Source organism: Leptosomus discolor, chromosome 1, assembly GCF_034619465.1.
Source record: "Leptosomus discolor isolate bLepDis1 chromosome 1, bLepDis1.hap2, whole genome shotgun sequence".
NCBI lineage: Eukaryota > Metazoa > Chordata > Aves > Leptosomiformes > Leptosomidae > Leptosomus > Leptosomus discolor.
The window spans coordinates 180,001,753-180,015,974 of record NC_141391.1 but is presented as its reverse complement, the minus strand read 5'-3'; the positions used below and the strand labels follow the sequence as shown (position 1 = coordinate 180,015,974).

Below are 14,222 nucleotides of genomic sequence, written 5' to 3'. Positions count from 1 at the left end.
GGTGCAACACGAGATAGTTTAATCCCACTTCAGTGCCATCTAATTTCAACAGCTGATGTAAAACATGTTGAGACTAATTATTTTTGGACTAACTTTGATTTCTCCTTGAATTTAATTGATGAAGCTACTAAGGTATATCAAGGTAGATTTCCTGCCAACATTTTTTCCATATTACAGTATCTCTTCATGGGGTGTCTTCTAGATATCCTTTTAGCAAGCATTTTTGCGTGTGAATGTTCCTGATATGCTGTGTTTGCAAAACTTCACCTCCCTCATCTGCACTGCAACCCCAAGTCCTTCACTTGAGGACATTCATGGTGTTTTGGGGCTTTTTTTTAGATACGGACAGGATGCCTGTTGCCCTGAGGAATAAATGGTAAAGCCTTGCTCAAGAAGTTTTCACCAATTGCTGACAATCCACTATTACATATTTCCTCTGGCTTTCTCACTGTTTGAATGCTTTTCATCTCCAGCCACCAGAGCAACTCCTCTGTCACTGCCCAGGGGACATTGCTGAAGGACATGATAATGATGGATTAAACTGCTCCGCAGTGACTGGGTTTTTTTCTGCCTGTGAGCTTGTATTGAGAGTAGGCACCAAGCACTTCTCTTCTGAAATGCTCCCAAATCTCTGATGCTGCAGAGCACCATTTGTGCTCAGCATGCCTATGGGGCAGTGAGGATGCAGCGCACTGAGTTTTCAACAGCAACAGCTGCCTGACTGTCACCATCTCATCTGACCCGGGGGGACAGTTTGGGACATTTCACCAGCAGCTATTTAAGATGGAATCTTGTCTATGGACATACTGAGGCAGAATCAATGAATCAAACCAATGATTCTCATGAGTGATGCTATTTTTCCCACCACCCCCTACAAGAAAGGCTGACCCACATGCTCCACATTAAGCCCTGGCCTGTGATAAGTTGAAGTTGCAGCCTTATAGTAAGACCCATGTCCCCAGACCGAGCTTGCATCCTTTCTGGATACAAGAATAGAGCCACTGGCCCAGTAGCCCCACAGGCACAGTATGTGTCAACTCCCTTGTGTTTGAGTAAAAGAGAAAAGCTCCATAAATGGCAATATTTGAGGACCAAAATATTTATTATAATAAATTAAAGAGTAAGCATTTGTAAAACAATCCATCTGCATATAAATATCACATAGCAGTTTTAATGTTGTAGTTCACTTAAAACCCTCTGGGTACAGCTTCATAAATATATTTCCTTAGATATTTTTCAATTAATCTATATAAATAAAAGTACTATATAATTATTACCTTAAAATAAGTTACCATTAAATATGAATGACAACAATTATTTCTGAGTCTGAAATAACAGCTTTTCAGGTAAAGGTCAGAAGGGGGCAATATATGCAAGAGAGATCTCCAAGTAAAAGGCTCAAAACATCCTGGCTATGTATCAGTGCCCTCCTTGACCAAAGCTGTTTCATAGCTGTAAAATCTCAGCATATAAAATACAGAAACAGTTGCCTTGTTCCTATGGAGATGAGGAGGACAGGAGCATGCCTTTGAAAATAACTAATGTCCTGTGTTGAAATGAAGCTGCAAACACTGTCCTGAAGTCTTCATTTGCAAAGAAGGCAGCAATGTGCATCCTGTCTGTGCCCACTTTGCTTGCTATTTTTGGCACAAGTGAAAAATATACTGCATCTACAGGTGGGTGGGTTTTTTCCTGCAATAGTTCATCAGGTTAAGTTATAGCAAGAGTTTTTCAGAGACATCCCTTCAAGCCTGATCTGAAATTCTCTCAGTTTTTCTTCTTGTTCCCTCCCTTCTTTGGGGCATCAGTACAGGCATTTTCCGTGTAGTCAAAGAGTAAATCCAGTTCTCCAATGGCTTTAGTCTTTCCATTCTCTCCCAACTAGAAAAGAGCAGAATGTATGTTTTAGCATCTTGTTATTTCTCAGAAAATTGAAATTAGGCTTGTCACAGAAACTGAATTGAGAACTTACTCTCCTTATTCTCTCAAGTAGTTCTATTAGAGTCATTATACCATAAGATATAAACTAGCTCATTTAAATCTAGTCTAGCCTATACAGTTACCTGCAGCCCGACTCCTGAAGGTTTAAATTACCATAACATGTGCAGAGAGTTAACAGGACAAGTGAAGGAGGGCTGGAAGTTAAAGCATTACTAACCCCCTCTTTAATGCCCCTGCAGGCTTCACCTCCTAAATAATCTCCAGAGTTTGTTTCATAATTAGGTCAGCCTTACTCCAACTAAATGACTGGGGTTTGGAACTGCTCTTTTTAAATGTTGAGAAAAAATGTACCTGCTTCATTTTGCTTTTCATTTCTTCCAGGTTCTTTTCCATGTGCTCTCTGTGTCCTGAGAATTTCTAAAAAAAGAAAACATCCAGACATAACATTGGCAGCTGTATGCAACGATGTGTTGGGTTTTTTTCTTTTTCACACCTTTTTATCAACCTCGAGTTCAATATCTTTGATCTGAGGTTTCCTTTCATATCACTGCCTTTTGCCACTGTTTGCAGCATTCTGAGATTCAGGAGCAGCAATGAGAGTCACAACTCAGAGGAGGGAAAGAAACCCAACACTACTCACACATCTGCTCAGCTCTGAGGTCAGGGATGCCAAGAACTGTGCCACCTCCTCAACATATGGGTACTGGTCCTTAGCCTTAGTGAGGAGGACATCTTGCACTACGATCTCCACAATCCTCTTCATCATGTAGCAGCGGTTGTCTTCCTATGTGTGCAAGTAAGAGATCACATTAAATCACGGCGAGAGAATGACAAGTACTGCAGAAGGATGCAAAGAGCAGGCTCCTGGTGTAAGTCTTACCTTGATGTTAACATAGAGATGCTGCCCAATGAGCCTGTTGTCTGTGTCCTGGTCTGAGACCCTTGCCTGAGAGGAAAAAAAAAAAAAAAAGAAATGTTAGGTGGGGAGGATGGGAACCTTACCTAAAAATTAATAATAAACCCTAAGTTTTTCATCAATTATAGTGTAGGTGAAATGAAGGAATAGACACCATAGGCAGTCTGTAACAGGTAGATAAGCTTGGACACTGTGTCCAATTGGGTAAGATTCAAGGCTAGTATCACTGGAAAATAAATAAGCAGAAGTCTGTATTCCTGTCCCCCTCTCAAACGTCAGGTGTCATAGTGGTTATGATGACTAAACCAGATGCCACAGGTGGCCGACCTCAGGGTGGCCCGCAGCACTGCTGGGAGGTGCTGCAGCACTCTGTGGTGTACACCGGGGGGACCCACCCATGGTAAAAACAGGCAAGAAGCCTGCCCAAGATAAGGTACCTGTAAGATACCTGAGGAGCTGCCTGGCTGTGGCTGGAGTCATGGGCAGGCCCAGCTCCAAACAGACTGGGCAAACAGGGAAATTTAAAGTCATATTTCACAATTGTCCCAGTCTAGCAGCAGATGCTTGAGAGAAGGAGCTGTGCTGTGCCAGGGGCTGCTTTTCACTTGGGGAGCAGAAGGAGGACAGGCAGCAGCTTCACCTGGCCACACACCCAGTGTGCAACAGACCCCACTCCACACACCCAAGCTCTGCCTTACTGCAAATGCACGGTTTTTTTCTGGAGGAAGGCATGAGAAAGAGAGAGGAATGCTGAAGGTGAGAAGCTAGGGCACTGGCAGAGGAAGAGGTCCTCAGATCCTGCCATGAAGGACGCATGGATTACTGTACCATTTTAGCCAAGGTGTAGGTGCGATTCCTGATGTAGGGTTGCTGGAAGTTGATCTTCCTGAGCCTGCAGGCTTGATGGGCAGTAGAAGCCACCCCTTCCCCTTTTGGAGGCAGAGGGCTGGTGAGAAGAAGAGGAAGACAGCAACAGCAGCAGAAGAAGACCCATCCTGAGAAGTTCTTGGTTAAGGTCTGCAGGGAGGCCATGGCTCACGATCCAAAGTCGTTGGTCCTAGCAGGTTGCAGCTACAGCACTGATGAGAGAGAACATTGTTAGCTTCAGGGAGAGTGGGCAAGGCGAAGTGATAGAGGCACAAAGGCTGCAAGCCTTACCTTTGCTGTGATTCTTGATGTGCTCTGCAGGAGGTGAGGTGCACCTTATATAGGGCCACCAACATCTCTCAGCTTTTTTTTTTTTTGGGTACTGGTGGTGAAATAAAAATGACATCAGCAAGTCTCTTACTTTCCAGTATCCTCTTCTGAGAACTACCTAACCACTACAAAACCCACAAATACAACTTCAAGGCCATTGTAATCTTTAGTTTCTTACAAAATAAACCAAATTTTAATGCAGGGCAAAGCAGGGGCTTTTACTGGGGCAGAAATCCTGAATTCTTTTTGCATAAAAATGCTTGAGAAAGTTATGGGTTTGTGCCTTCTGTCCTGGTTATAACACTCTAATTGGATTGGCAATTTGATAATGCAACTTACATAAATTTTTATTCATCTTCTGTGGTAAAAGAATGGTGCTCCACTGCTGCTGACTGGTATACAGAAGTGGTCGGAGACCGAACCAGACCCAAAGCACTGACCACATATGGTTCCAACCCTGCAAATACCTATCCCACCCAGTGGCCCACTGGAGTCACCAGCCATCTGCCCATGTGCAATCCTTTCTGAAAGACTGGAAACTATGTAGGACCAACACTGCCTTTTATCACATCCTTGACCTCCAAACTCCCATTTTCCAAAAAAGTATACATATTCCAGGCTGTAACTGGGTGTAATGACCAGAACTGTGGTCATGTACTTATTTATCTAGGTGATTTCCATGTTCCTGACCCTCTTCAGCTAATGTAAAAGTAGTGCTGCACCTTCAGTCTGAAGTATTATTCAGGGTGCTAAAGGGAAACCATGCTCTCTTTAGAGAGTTATGTGCAACCCAGCTGTAGATGGTAGTGCAGGAGGACATAGTAACCAGTACAAAGGCAGAGTCCTGGTTGTCTAACACCCACAAGGCACACAGGTGACAAATGTGAGAAATCGGACCTGGAAAACCAGGGTTCCAGCTCTGCCTCTGAGAGTGAACAGGGGAATCCCTGGCGCTGGGCTTCACCCCTTGTGGCTGTGGTTCTCAGGACAGAGCCATAATCAGCCTTATCCCGCAGGCTGAAATGCCCAGCCCTTTTCCTTACACCTGAAAGGAAGCAGTTCAAGGCTGGTTGGCATCAGGTCTACACTTTAGCCTCCCCTGATGCATCTGAAGCATGAATTCATCTCTTCATGCTTCAGTCCTGTCTCAGTTGCCCTCAAATACTTGCCACATCAGCTCTGCACAGCTCTGTGCCCTTGAAGATGCATCCCGTCACCCTGGAGCCACCATCACCACATCCCTTTCCATGCCCCTCCCAGGTACCCATTCCCACACCCAGCCTCCAACTGCATCCTGACTGCAGCAGGTAACAGAAAGCAAGTCTGGATCCAGAATGTCAATGACCTATTTCACACCCCAAATGTACCACAAAGCTATTCAAGAACATGTTTACAAGCTCTTTTCCATAAATTTTTCGTTTGCCAGGTTAATAGGCCCAGTGGGGGAGCAGGTTAATGAGAAGATGGGAGGCTGAGTTATACTTAGCCAAAAGATAGATATTAAAGACCAAACGGAGAAATCCAGACAGAAAGGCTGTTTTGAAGGATTGGCTTCCCCAGAAGTGCATTCCTGTAAACTCCAGGTGTTAAACACAGTCTGATGAACAAAGTCTGCTTCTAACTGAGGGACTTCTCCACCAGCTCATCCAGCAGAACAGAAGTCCCAAACCCAGAACAAAAGCTGTGAATGGGCATTCAGACCCTCCCTGGTCCAGACACCCTGTCCTCCTGCCCTTCTGGCAGATCCCACCTCTCCATCCCTTTGGTCACTTACTGTTGTTAGACATGGATCCAGCTTGCCCGACCTCTTCTTGTGGCTCCAATCCCATGGAAAGAGTTCATGACTTGGGTAAGTAGGTGCTGTGCCACTCACATCTGTTCAAACCACAGCAAGGAGCCCACCTGGTCCCAAGCTTCCCACACATCCTGATGGATATTTAGACAACATCAGGTGGAGGGATGAGGAATTAGATGCTGAATCTTTCTTCTACCCTCTTTTATGCAGTCATTACAGGATCTCTTCTGTCTGTCTTCTCTAGTATTGGAAATCCTACACTGGGACATACCTATTTTCATATAAAACATTTAGTTAGACTTGATAAGGCGCTCTTTCTCCCGTCTATGTTGTCAGCTACCTCTCTCAGTCATATTACTTTTTGGCTGTGCCATGATGACCTGCTCCTGAGGCTTTAAAAAAGCTTTGTTTCAGTTGTTTAGTTTACCTCGCTACCTCTGGTATTCACTTATTTTCCAGACACTGATATGCTGAAATGCATATTGTAAGTTCATTAATTCCTATTTCACAAATTTCCTTTTTATGACATTCCTAAAGCTTTTGCATTGTTTAACCTTTTGTTTGAAGCTGTGAGTTATTAACAACCTATCTTCCATCCCTCTAGTTTGTTTTATGGTCCAGCCCAAAAATGAACATTCAAAATCTTGCTGGACGCTAATTTTAGCAGACTATATGGTTCCTGTGCACATCAGTCCACTCCTGACTTCTTCCCAGCCATCTTCCACCAGGTGACTGCTGGCCCTGGATGTACCACTGAGTTATGGTATAGCCACAGTCGTGGCTGCAGTTATCCCCTGTAATGTGTCCAGAGAATTTCTCTGGAAGTGGAGATATACCTCCTGTTTTCGGGGTCTGCTGTTTCTGTTATGAGATTGCGTTGAACAAGGATGTGACTAGTCACTGCTATCACCTCTTTTGACTAGCTCACCACACCCTGGATGGGAGATACACATCCAGCATTACATCCTACATAAAGATGGGGCTAAAACCCTGCATTGCCACTGGATCTTATACCAGTCCTCAGCTAAAGTCCAGAGAGGGAGGAAGGAATTGGAAGGTTTTCTGCTATAGTTGTGGAAGAATTGCTTCTTTCTTCTTGTTTGAGGAGGAAATACAATAAACTTCTGAAAAATAAGGTCTTGAGCCAGCACTGAAGGTGAACCTCAGGGAAATTGCTTGCTTAGACACCCATCCCCAAACAGGCTGCTCTGAACTGTAGAGCCAGCAAAAAAGATCAATGGAAGGAAAGCTGCATTTAATTTAAAATGTGGTACCCTGGCTGAAACCATCACTGGTGGGTCATATTTTTGGGGAGAAAGAATAAAGTGGAAAAAAATGAGTCTGAAGAATGTGTCATAAAAGAGCAGCCTTTCTCACTAATTGTTTCCTATGTTAAGTATTCTAGAAAATGGTATGGGAACTGGTAATTCAGTAATTTCTCTTCGTGCCTGAAATACTGATCTCTTATGACACATGATAGTACCAAGTTTTCTTTATTAAAAAATGTTGTCTTGGAAAGAAACAAACAAAAACGAACCCCCAAAAAGGCCTCTTCAAGCTCAGATGGGGGGCGGAGGGAGAAGATGGTTGGGGGGGAAAAGTAATTTTCCTTTTAATTTTATGACTTTTTCTAGGTTTAATGATATTTTTAAGGTTTAAGGCTAGTAAAGCTGTTTAAAAGACAAAATTCTTACAAGAAAACATACCTGCTCTGCTTTTATTTTAATTAAAAACTACCAAAGACCTCTGAACTTCTACAAGTACCCTCTGCATTGTTTTTGTGAGCATAATCAATTCAAAAAATAATTTTGAAATTGGTCACAAATCATATTTTCTCCCCGGTGCCTTCCCAACAGTTAAACGTCTATCCTAGCATTGACCTCACCGATAAACTTTTAAAGCGTAATTACATGGAGTTTCCCTAGTTCATTAAGAAACCATAGCGGTTCAATATTCTCGACAATGACTTCTTGACCCATATTGAAGACAGAGGATTTTTTGAGGAGGACTGGAACTCTACATCACGTCTGCCTCAAAAGCCACAGACACTTCCTTCTTACTTTGAATGAGGCCACAGGTGAATAACCAATACTGTACTCTGATGTTCAGCTGTTGTGTATCATCACCAGCACACGGGCATGCAGGAAGCTTCTTGAGCTTTAATACGTCTTCAATCAGCTAGGATTACACTGCATTATAAGAAACATCCTCAGGATCAGACGCTGGGCTAGAAACATCATCAAGAGTAGGCATGTGGAACAGTGAACCTGTGTATTGTCCTCTTGGGTCTTTTACCTGGTGGTGACATTCTGCCCCCTTAAACATCTGCATGAATGGACCACAGGTCACATAATACCTAAAACTGAACACACAATCTACATGGAGACATCCTCCACTTTCAGGTCACGCTCATCCCCTTCATTTTGCTCCAGCTGATTTGTGAGCTAGTTCATGGCATTCTGTCTCAGTTCTTCTGTGCTTTTACCTAGACTTTCAAGCTTGAAAAGATTAAAGGAGACTTTAAAAATGTTTGAGGTCAACCTCCAGTGGAGCCTTATTTTAGTCAGCTCTCTGCCCAGCAATGAAAACATCATTCATGGAAGTTGATTTCTTCTTTATAAAACTCGAAAATAAGCTTCTCTGTAATTCAGCCATTCGTTATGGAAACACCCTAGTACGCAGGCCAGTGTCTTCCGGCCATGACCCTTAGGAATGGCAGAAAGGATTAATTTTCTACAGAGGAAATTATATCAACATAGAGATTGGGAGAAGACATACGATATTTGACTGTTGTATTTTCACTTTTTTCAGGATAGGTTTAATGTTGTGTAGGACACCGTGAATCTTTTGGAAAGAGGATTAGTAGTATTATCAAAATTGCTTAGCCTGGGAGTGTTAGGTGACTTTGGAAAAGACTCATGTGTCAGATCTCAGTTCAGACACTGCTGACTCAGGCTTTTTGCAGAGGATGTGCGAATGACCTACCTCCCCTGACAGTAACACTTTTGTTACATAGCAGTAACACGTTTCCTCTGACAGTAACACTTTTGCTTATATATCTGATATTTCATCAAACATCTTTGTTTCTGACCTTCACTTGGTTTTCTTACATAATTTCTGTGTCTCCTAAGATGCTACACAACAAACATCATAAAACTGGTATTTCGTATCATAAAAAGACTAAGGGGAAGGGAACAAATAGTTCATTGTGGACTCAATTTTAAATTACATTCTGGGACAAAGAAAAAAATAACCAACTTGGTTTAAATAACTTTATTCTCACCTCAGAAACATTCATGTAGTGGAGATCCAAGAGAAAGCCACCCAGAGACACGCTGAGACAACACTATACAGCTGCTACCAACATTATTACTGCTACCCCAGGGCCATTGATGTGGTAACTTCTGTTGCAGCGCCAGAAGGATTCAGTGATTAATATGAAGACAAAAAAAAAATAGAATATCTTCTCAATAGAAGTGTAATATGTGTTAGTCCAGCGGTCCTGCTTCTGCAGACGACTGCTGCTGACATCAGCAAAGCATAAACAAAAGTTTTAATAAGACTTGCCGACAGGAGCCATCGCTTAGCTCACGCATACAGGAGAAGAGAGAATTCAGACCATCTCAGTGCACATAACCTCACACCACCAAAGGCACCACTATTAACCCTTCCACCAGATGGCTACTTCTTTTAATTCAGAGTGTAAAATCACACATGTATTATACGACTCTGTCGCTTTATATAGTGACCTACATATATCCAACTATGTCTTGCGAACAGTCAGATCAGGTGAACTGAAACGTCTGTGCTTCCTGTTAACGTGGTGTGGTTGCACAGCAGTGACTCAGTGACATGGCAAAGTGGAATTACTGACATAGTGTATCTCAAAGAAAACCACTCTAACTGGGAACAGAATTTTGCAAGCTGGTTTACAATCCAAAATTCAGTGACAAACAGCTACTCAGATTAATAGCTCCAGCATTATGCACCTTGATTTACCAAGTACCGTCAGTTTTATCACGTAATGAATCCACACTATCTTGAGTAGTTAAATAAAGCCATTTGGATGAGAAACAACGCTATTCAAGAAGTACTTGTGCCCAGACACTGCCCATACACCAGCACTTCCACTGAGGCTCTGAGCTCAGCATCATCCCCTGAAGGTGAGCCTCTTCTATTCTATTCTGTATAACAAGTCTGCTAGAGAAGGAGGTGACAGTTCCCATGTTGTTAACAGTAGTCTTCTAGTTATTATCCATCCCTAGGAAGTCAACAGTCCATGGCCCAGCCCTTCCCCAGCCCAAGGTTATGCTATTGCCCATGTCCCAGGAGAGCCTCTGAGTCAGCGAGTTTCCTGTTGGAGTGGGACTATTGTCAAGAATGTGAGATTTATGGGGCCAAAAGGAGACCAAACAAAATAGCTACAGCCTAGCAATTAGGATGTCATTTTCCTGGGTTATCTGTTTTTAGCCACATGTCGTGTAAGCTAAAATACATAAACAGGCTGGAACCAGCTTCCCACTGGAAACACAAAGAGCGGGTTCCTCACGAGAGCACTGTTCTGGGAACTCATGGACCCACTCTAGCCAGGGGGCACCGAGCCTCGGCAGGTTTCCCCCAGTCCCACAAGAGACCTCAGGGTGAAAGCTGGACACCCAGCTCTCCAGAACAGGGTGCATCCACAGATGTCTGACACATGTGTGTCTGCCCAACTCAGCAACCAGAAAGGGACCTAGGAAGGGAGAAATCCAGAAGTACAGGCTTTCTGGATCCTGTCAGTCATTCCTATTCTACTTTAAGTCTTGAATTAGGTGCTCTGGAGACACCCCAGCACATGACAGTATTAAACACAGTCACCTTGAACAAAAACACTGGTTTTTTTCTATATTTTATATATATATATATAAAAATATGTATATATATATACACACACACACGTATATACATACACAGACACACATGTGATATGTGTGTATATCAGATATCAACACAGGTTAAAGGAAAAGCTATGCACAGCTCACTGCCTTCGTTACCTTAGGAAAGGTAAGCTGGCATAAATGTGAATCGGTCACATTTACAAAGCCGATGCACGCTTAGCAAACTTTATCAAGACCCCTGAAAAAAGTGGAGTCTGAGAACTTGTCCTTTTCCCCTCCACTGAAGAACTGTCTGCACCAAAGAGGATTTGCTGCCATGACTACACCAACAAACACCCCCTGCAAAGCATGTCCTCATACCACCAAATGACTGCTTTTGCTCTTAAACTTTTATTCCAGCCCCACGAATGGAACAAACTGATCCAACAAAAGGTGTGTAAGCTGTAAACACTATCAGGCCTCGCTTGCCTTCCAAAAGGACTACCAGTCTCCAGGTGAATCTTGTGCGGTTCTCAGTCCTCCACCCTAACAAGACACTGCAGGACCACCGAGCGCCATCCTTCAGAGTTTCTCAGGACTTTTCCCATGTGCAGCATGTTCAGCATGGCAAGTTCGCATCTGCTAGGCAGGGCTCGGTCGCTCCACCAGCTTCTCTAGAACACAGCCCACGAGAAACATCGCTTGCAAGGTCAGCTCACATCCAACACAGATGAACTGTAGTAAATGTCAGAATATTTAGGAAGCTCATTCACATTTTTAACGTGGAACTCCAGATGTCCTTCTTCAACACAGTATTAAACTCCGATCAAAAAGCAAAACAAAACTTGGATTGCTATTAAACTGGAGTTTTCTGGTTAGCTACCATCCACTCTCCTCTCTCCAGCTTTTGCTTTCGGTGTGATCACTGCTACGTAACAATTTCCCACTGGGTTTCGATGCAGGGCAAAGCCAAAGAACTGACTGTGCCCCAAAGAGTTAACCACAGCTCCACCGTCCTCCCTTCTCTTCCAGAGGCTCCTGTCTGCAAAGGTTTGAATAACTGCTGGAATCAGGACATTAATTTAGGTCGTTTCACATTAAATTCACTGTTTGGCTTGTTGGGTTTTTTTTTAAATCATACACTGTGTGCATGTGGGTAATGGAACAATTTTGCTTCAGGCTACGCTAAAAATTGGTCAACAGAGGCACAGCAAAACTTCCACTTGCATCAGATGGTGATGGGGTTCTTTGCTGACCAATTTTACCAGATGGTAAGAACTGCTCTGATGCAAGAACATTAGGTTCCAGCTCAGCCTTGCAGGAACAGGCAGATGTAATGAAGCAATATGGTATTACGCAAACAAACACACACTAAATTATTCAAAGAAGCTGTGCTTCCTGCCCCATCTTCAGTACCACAAATTCACTTGTCAAGTATTACAGATAATATTTGGAAATCCCTTTTTCTTCCACTGCTATCTGCCAGGAAGCGAATGACACCAGGAGTCAGATAAGGAAAACATTTTAGTACCTGGACTTGAAGCATTTGTAAGTGAAGGAGAAGGCTGGCAGCTGGTAAGTAACTTTGCTTCCTTTCACTTTGCTGCAACATACTCTGGGTTTCACACTGTGGCCCTTAGGTCCAGGGGGAACTTAGGCTACCTGTAAGGCACCGGTGAAGGCAAACCTTTCAGGAGCTTGTTACTCACTACATAGGACTCCATGAGCAATACAGAAAATATACAGATCTATTCATCAAAAAAGGCTCAAAAATCCCTATACAAGAACATACCCATACTGACTTAAGCATCCCTGGAAGGCCACTGGGTGGCCTTGGAACTTAATCCAGTTTGTATGTCCCAAAACCATGCCTTGTTGCATACACCCTCCTTAAAAGAAATCTAGCTCTGATGTCTAAAGAAACTTGACTGCTTACATTTGTAAGGTTAATGACATTTATAGATTTCACATTGTTTCAGAACTCCCCTCAGTAAGGCACTAAAATTTGAAAGTAACAACAAAACATTATTGCGAAACTAATGCATTTTAGCATGACTTTTTAATTGGATGGGATTATCCACAATCCCAGATGTTCTCCTAAACTTCCCTGCAGAGCTGGAAAGTCCCAACCAATTCTTCCCAAACTGTTCAATCCCAGGTTTCAGGGATAATTTCAGCATTTTAAGTAGAGAAGGCTGATGCACGATGGAAGGCACTGGAAAGTGAGACTGCAAAAAGATATGAAAGCCCGGAGCCATAAAAGGATGCAAGTGCCTAAATACTGCCTTGCTGCTACTGTAAGCATTTAGCTAAATCCTTAAAACTTTCCTCGTGCCCAGGGGCATTCAAACCTCCCTGAAGGAATCCTCTAAGTGCTGAGAAAGGTGCTTCATCCCTCCTGCTGAAGTCATCCCACCAGTGATTTGGCCAGCAAGAAGAGGAGGAGAATGTTAGAGTGAGCACAGCTTTGGGAACAGGGAGATCTTTGTTCCAACCCCTAGGCCACCAACCATTTTTATCCAAAAAAGAAATTCAGTAGAAGAAACTGAGAGCTCGTTTCTCATTCCCACGGACAAGGCAACAAGCTTATTTGTCTGGTGAAATGGGAAGTTTTTGAGAAGTGACAGACTGGAATCAAGTCTGCTTTTTGTGGGCTTGCTGGGAGAGCGCTTTCTCAGCAGGAATACTGGGTAAATGAAGGCCTTTTCCCAGCTGGCAATGAGGAAGAGTCAGCTTGTTTACTTGCGCACTTCGTTGAGAGCTGTGAACCCCAAGCAGCAAGGTTCACCCAGCAGGTATACCCAACTTGGGAACAGCAGCAGAAGGCATTTCAATTCAACACTTAGTGACTGGGTCCATTGTTAATGTGCTGGTTTTGTAAATCTTGGCCTTAAGTTGACAAGCTCCCAAAGCTGTTTATTCCTTAGATGTATCTCCTACTGGCAACTGCCTTCCTCCTTGTTTATCTACTCAGTCTCTCCACTTCAAGGCTTCTAACATTTCCTTGACAGAAAACAATACACATTCACTGTACAGCACGCACTTATAATTATTAATAAAGGATGCACTTTTGAACCTTTTTTCCATGTTCAGCTTGCTGGAAAACACAACAGGAAACATGTTTGAAGGTTGGTCTGAAACATTCAGAAAAACTAAATAAAAAACCCTCTTGAACTAGATAAACAACAATAGCAGAAAGCAGGCATAAAGAATTTTACATCTGCCTTGAAGACTGTAGAAGAGCACCCTTCAGAAGCTTTGCACCAGCGTACTCAAAAGATGTATTTTGTCTAAATTTCCCTTAAATACTTCTGTCCAGAAGTAAATTAAATTAGAACACTTCAGGCAAAAGCTAAAATTTGTTCAGACAGGAAATAATGTCATGATGATGTGTGGGACATCAGGGGCTTCCATTCTCATCTCTAAACTGCGTTTGTACCCCCATGCAAAAATGTGTCCCTGCTTTACCAAGTCTATTGTCTCCCTGGCAGAAATCAAGACACACGTACCATACAGC

At 43.0% G+C, this 14,222-nt stretch overlaps 1 protein-coding gene across 1 annotated transcript; it reads right to left on the bottom strand.

The window, feature by feature from the left end:
- Nucleotides 1–1,767: 1,767 nt before the first annotated feature.
- On the bottom strand, nt 1,768–3,889 carry IL22 (interleukin 22). Its single transcript, XM_009954381.2, has 5 exons — nt 3,686–3,889; nt 2,822–2,887; nt 2,582–2,725; nt 2,293–2,358; nt 1,768–1,881 (listed from the first exon to the last, which is right to left on the bottom strand). Exons 1-5 carry the CDS (start codon nt 3,887–3,889, stop codon nt 1,768–1,770), a joined length of 594 nt encoding a protein of 197 aa, XP_009952683.2.
- Nucleotides 3,890–14,222: the final 10,333 nt, after the last annotated feature.

Bases quoted from the DNA above. Each gene is read 5' to 3' on its own strand.
- IL22 (XM_009954381.2), bottom strand. From the start codon at position 3,889: ATGGCCTCCCTGCAGACCTTAACCAAGAACTTCTCAGGATGGGTCTTC. The intron at 2,888-3,685 runs GTACAGTAATCC...TTTTCCTCTCAG, and splicing joins CCTACACCTTGGCTAAAATG to GCAAGGGTCTCAGACCAGGA. The intron at 2,726-2,821 runs GTAAGACTTACA...TTGCACACATAG, and splicing joins ATCTCTATGTTAACATCAAG to GAAGACAACCGCTGCTACAT.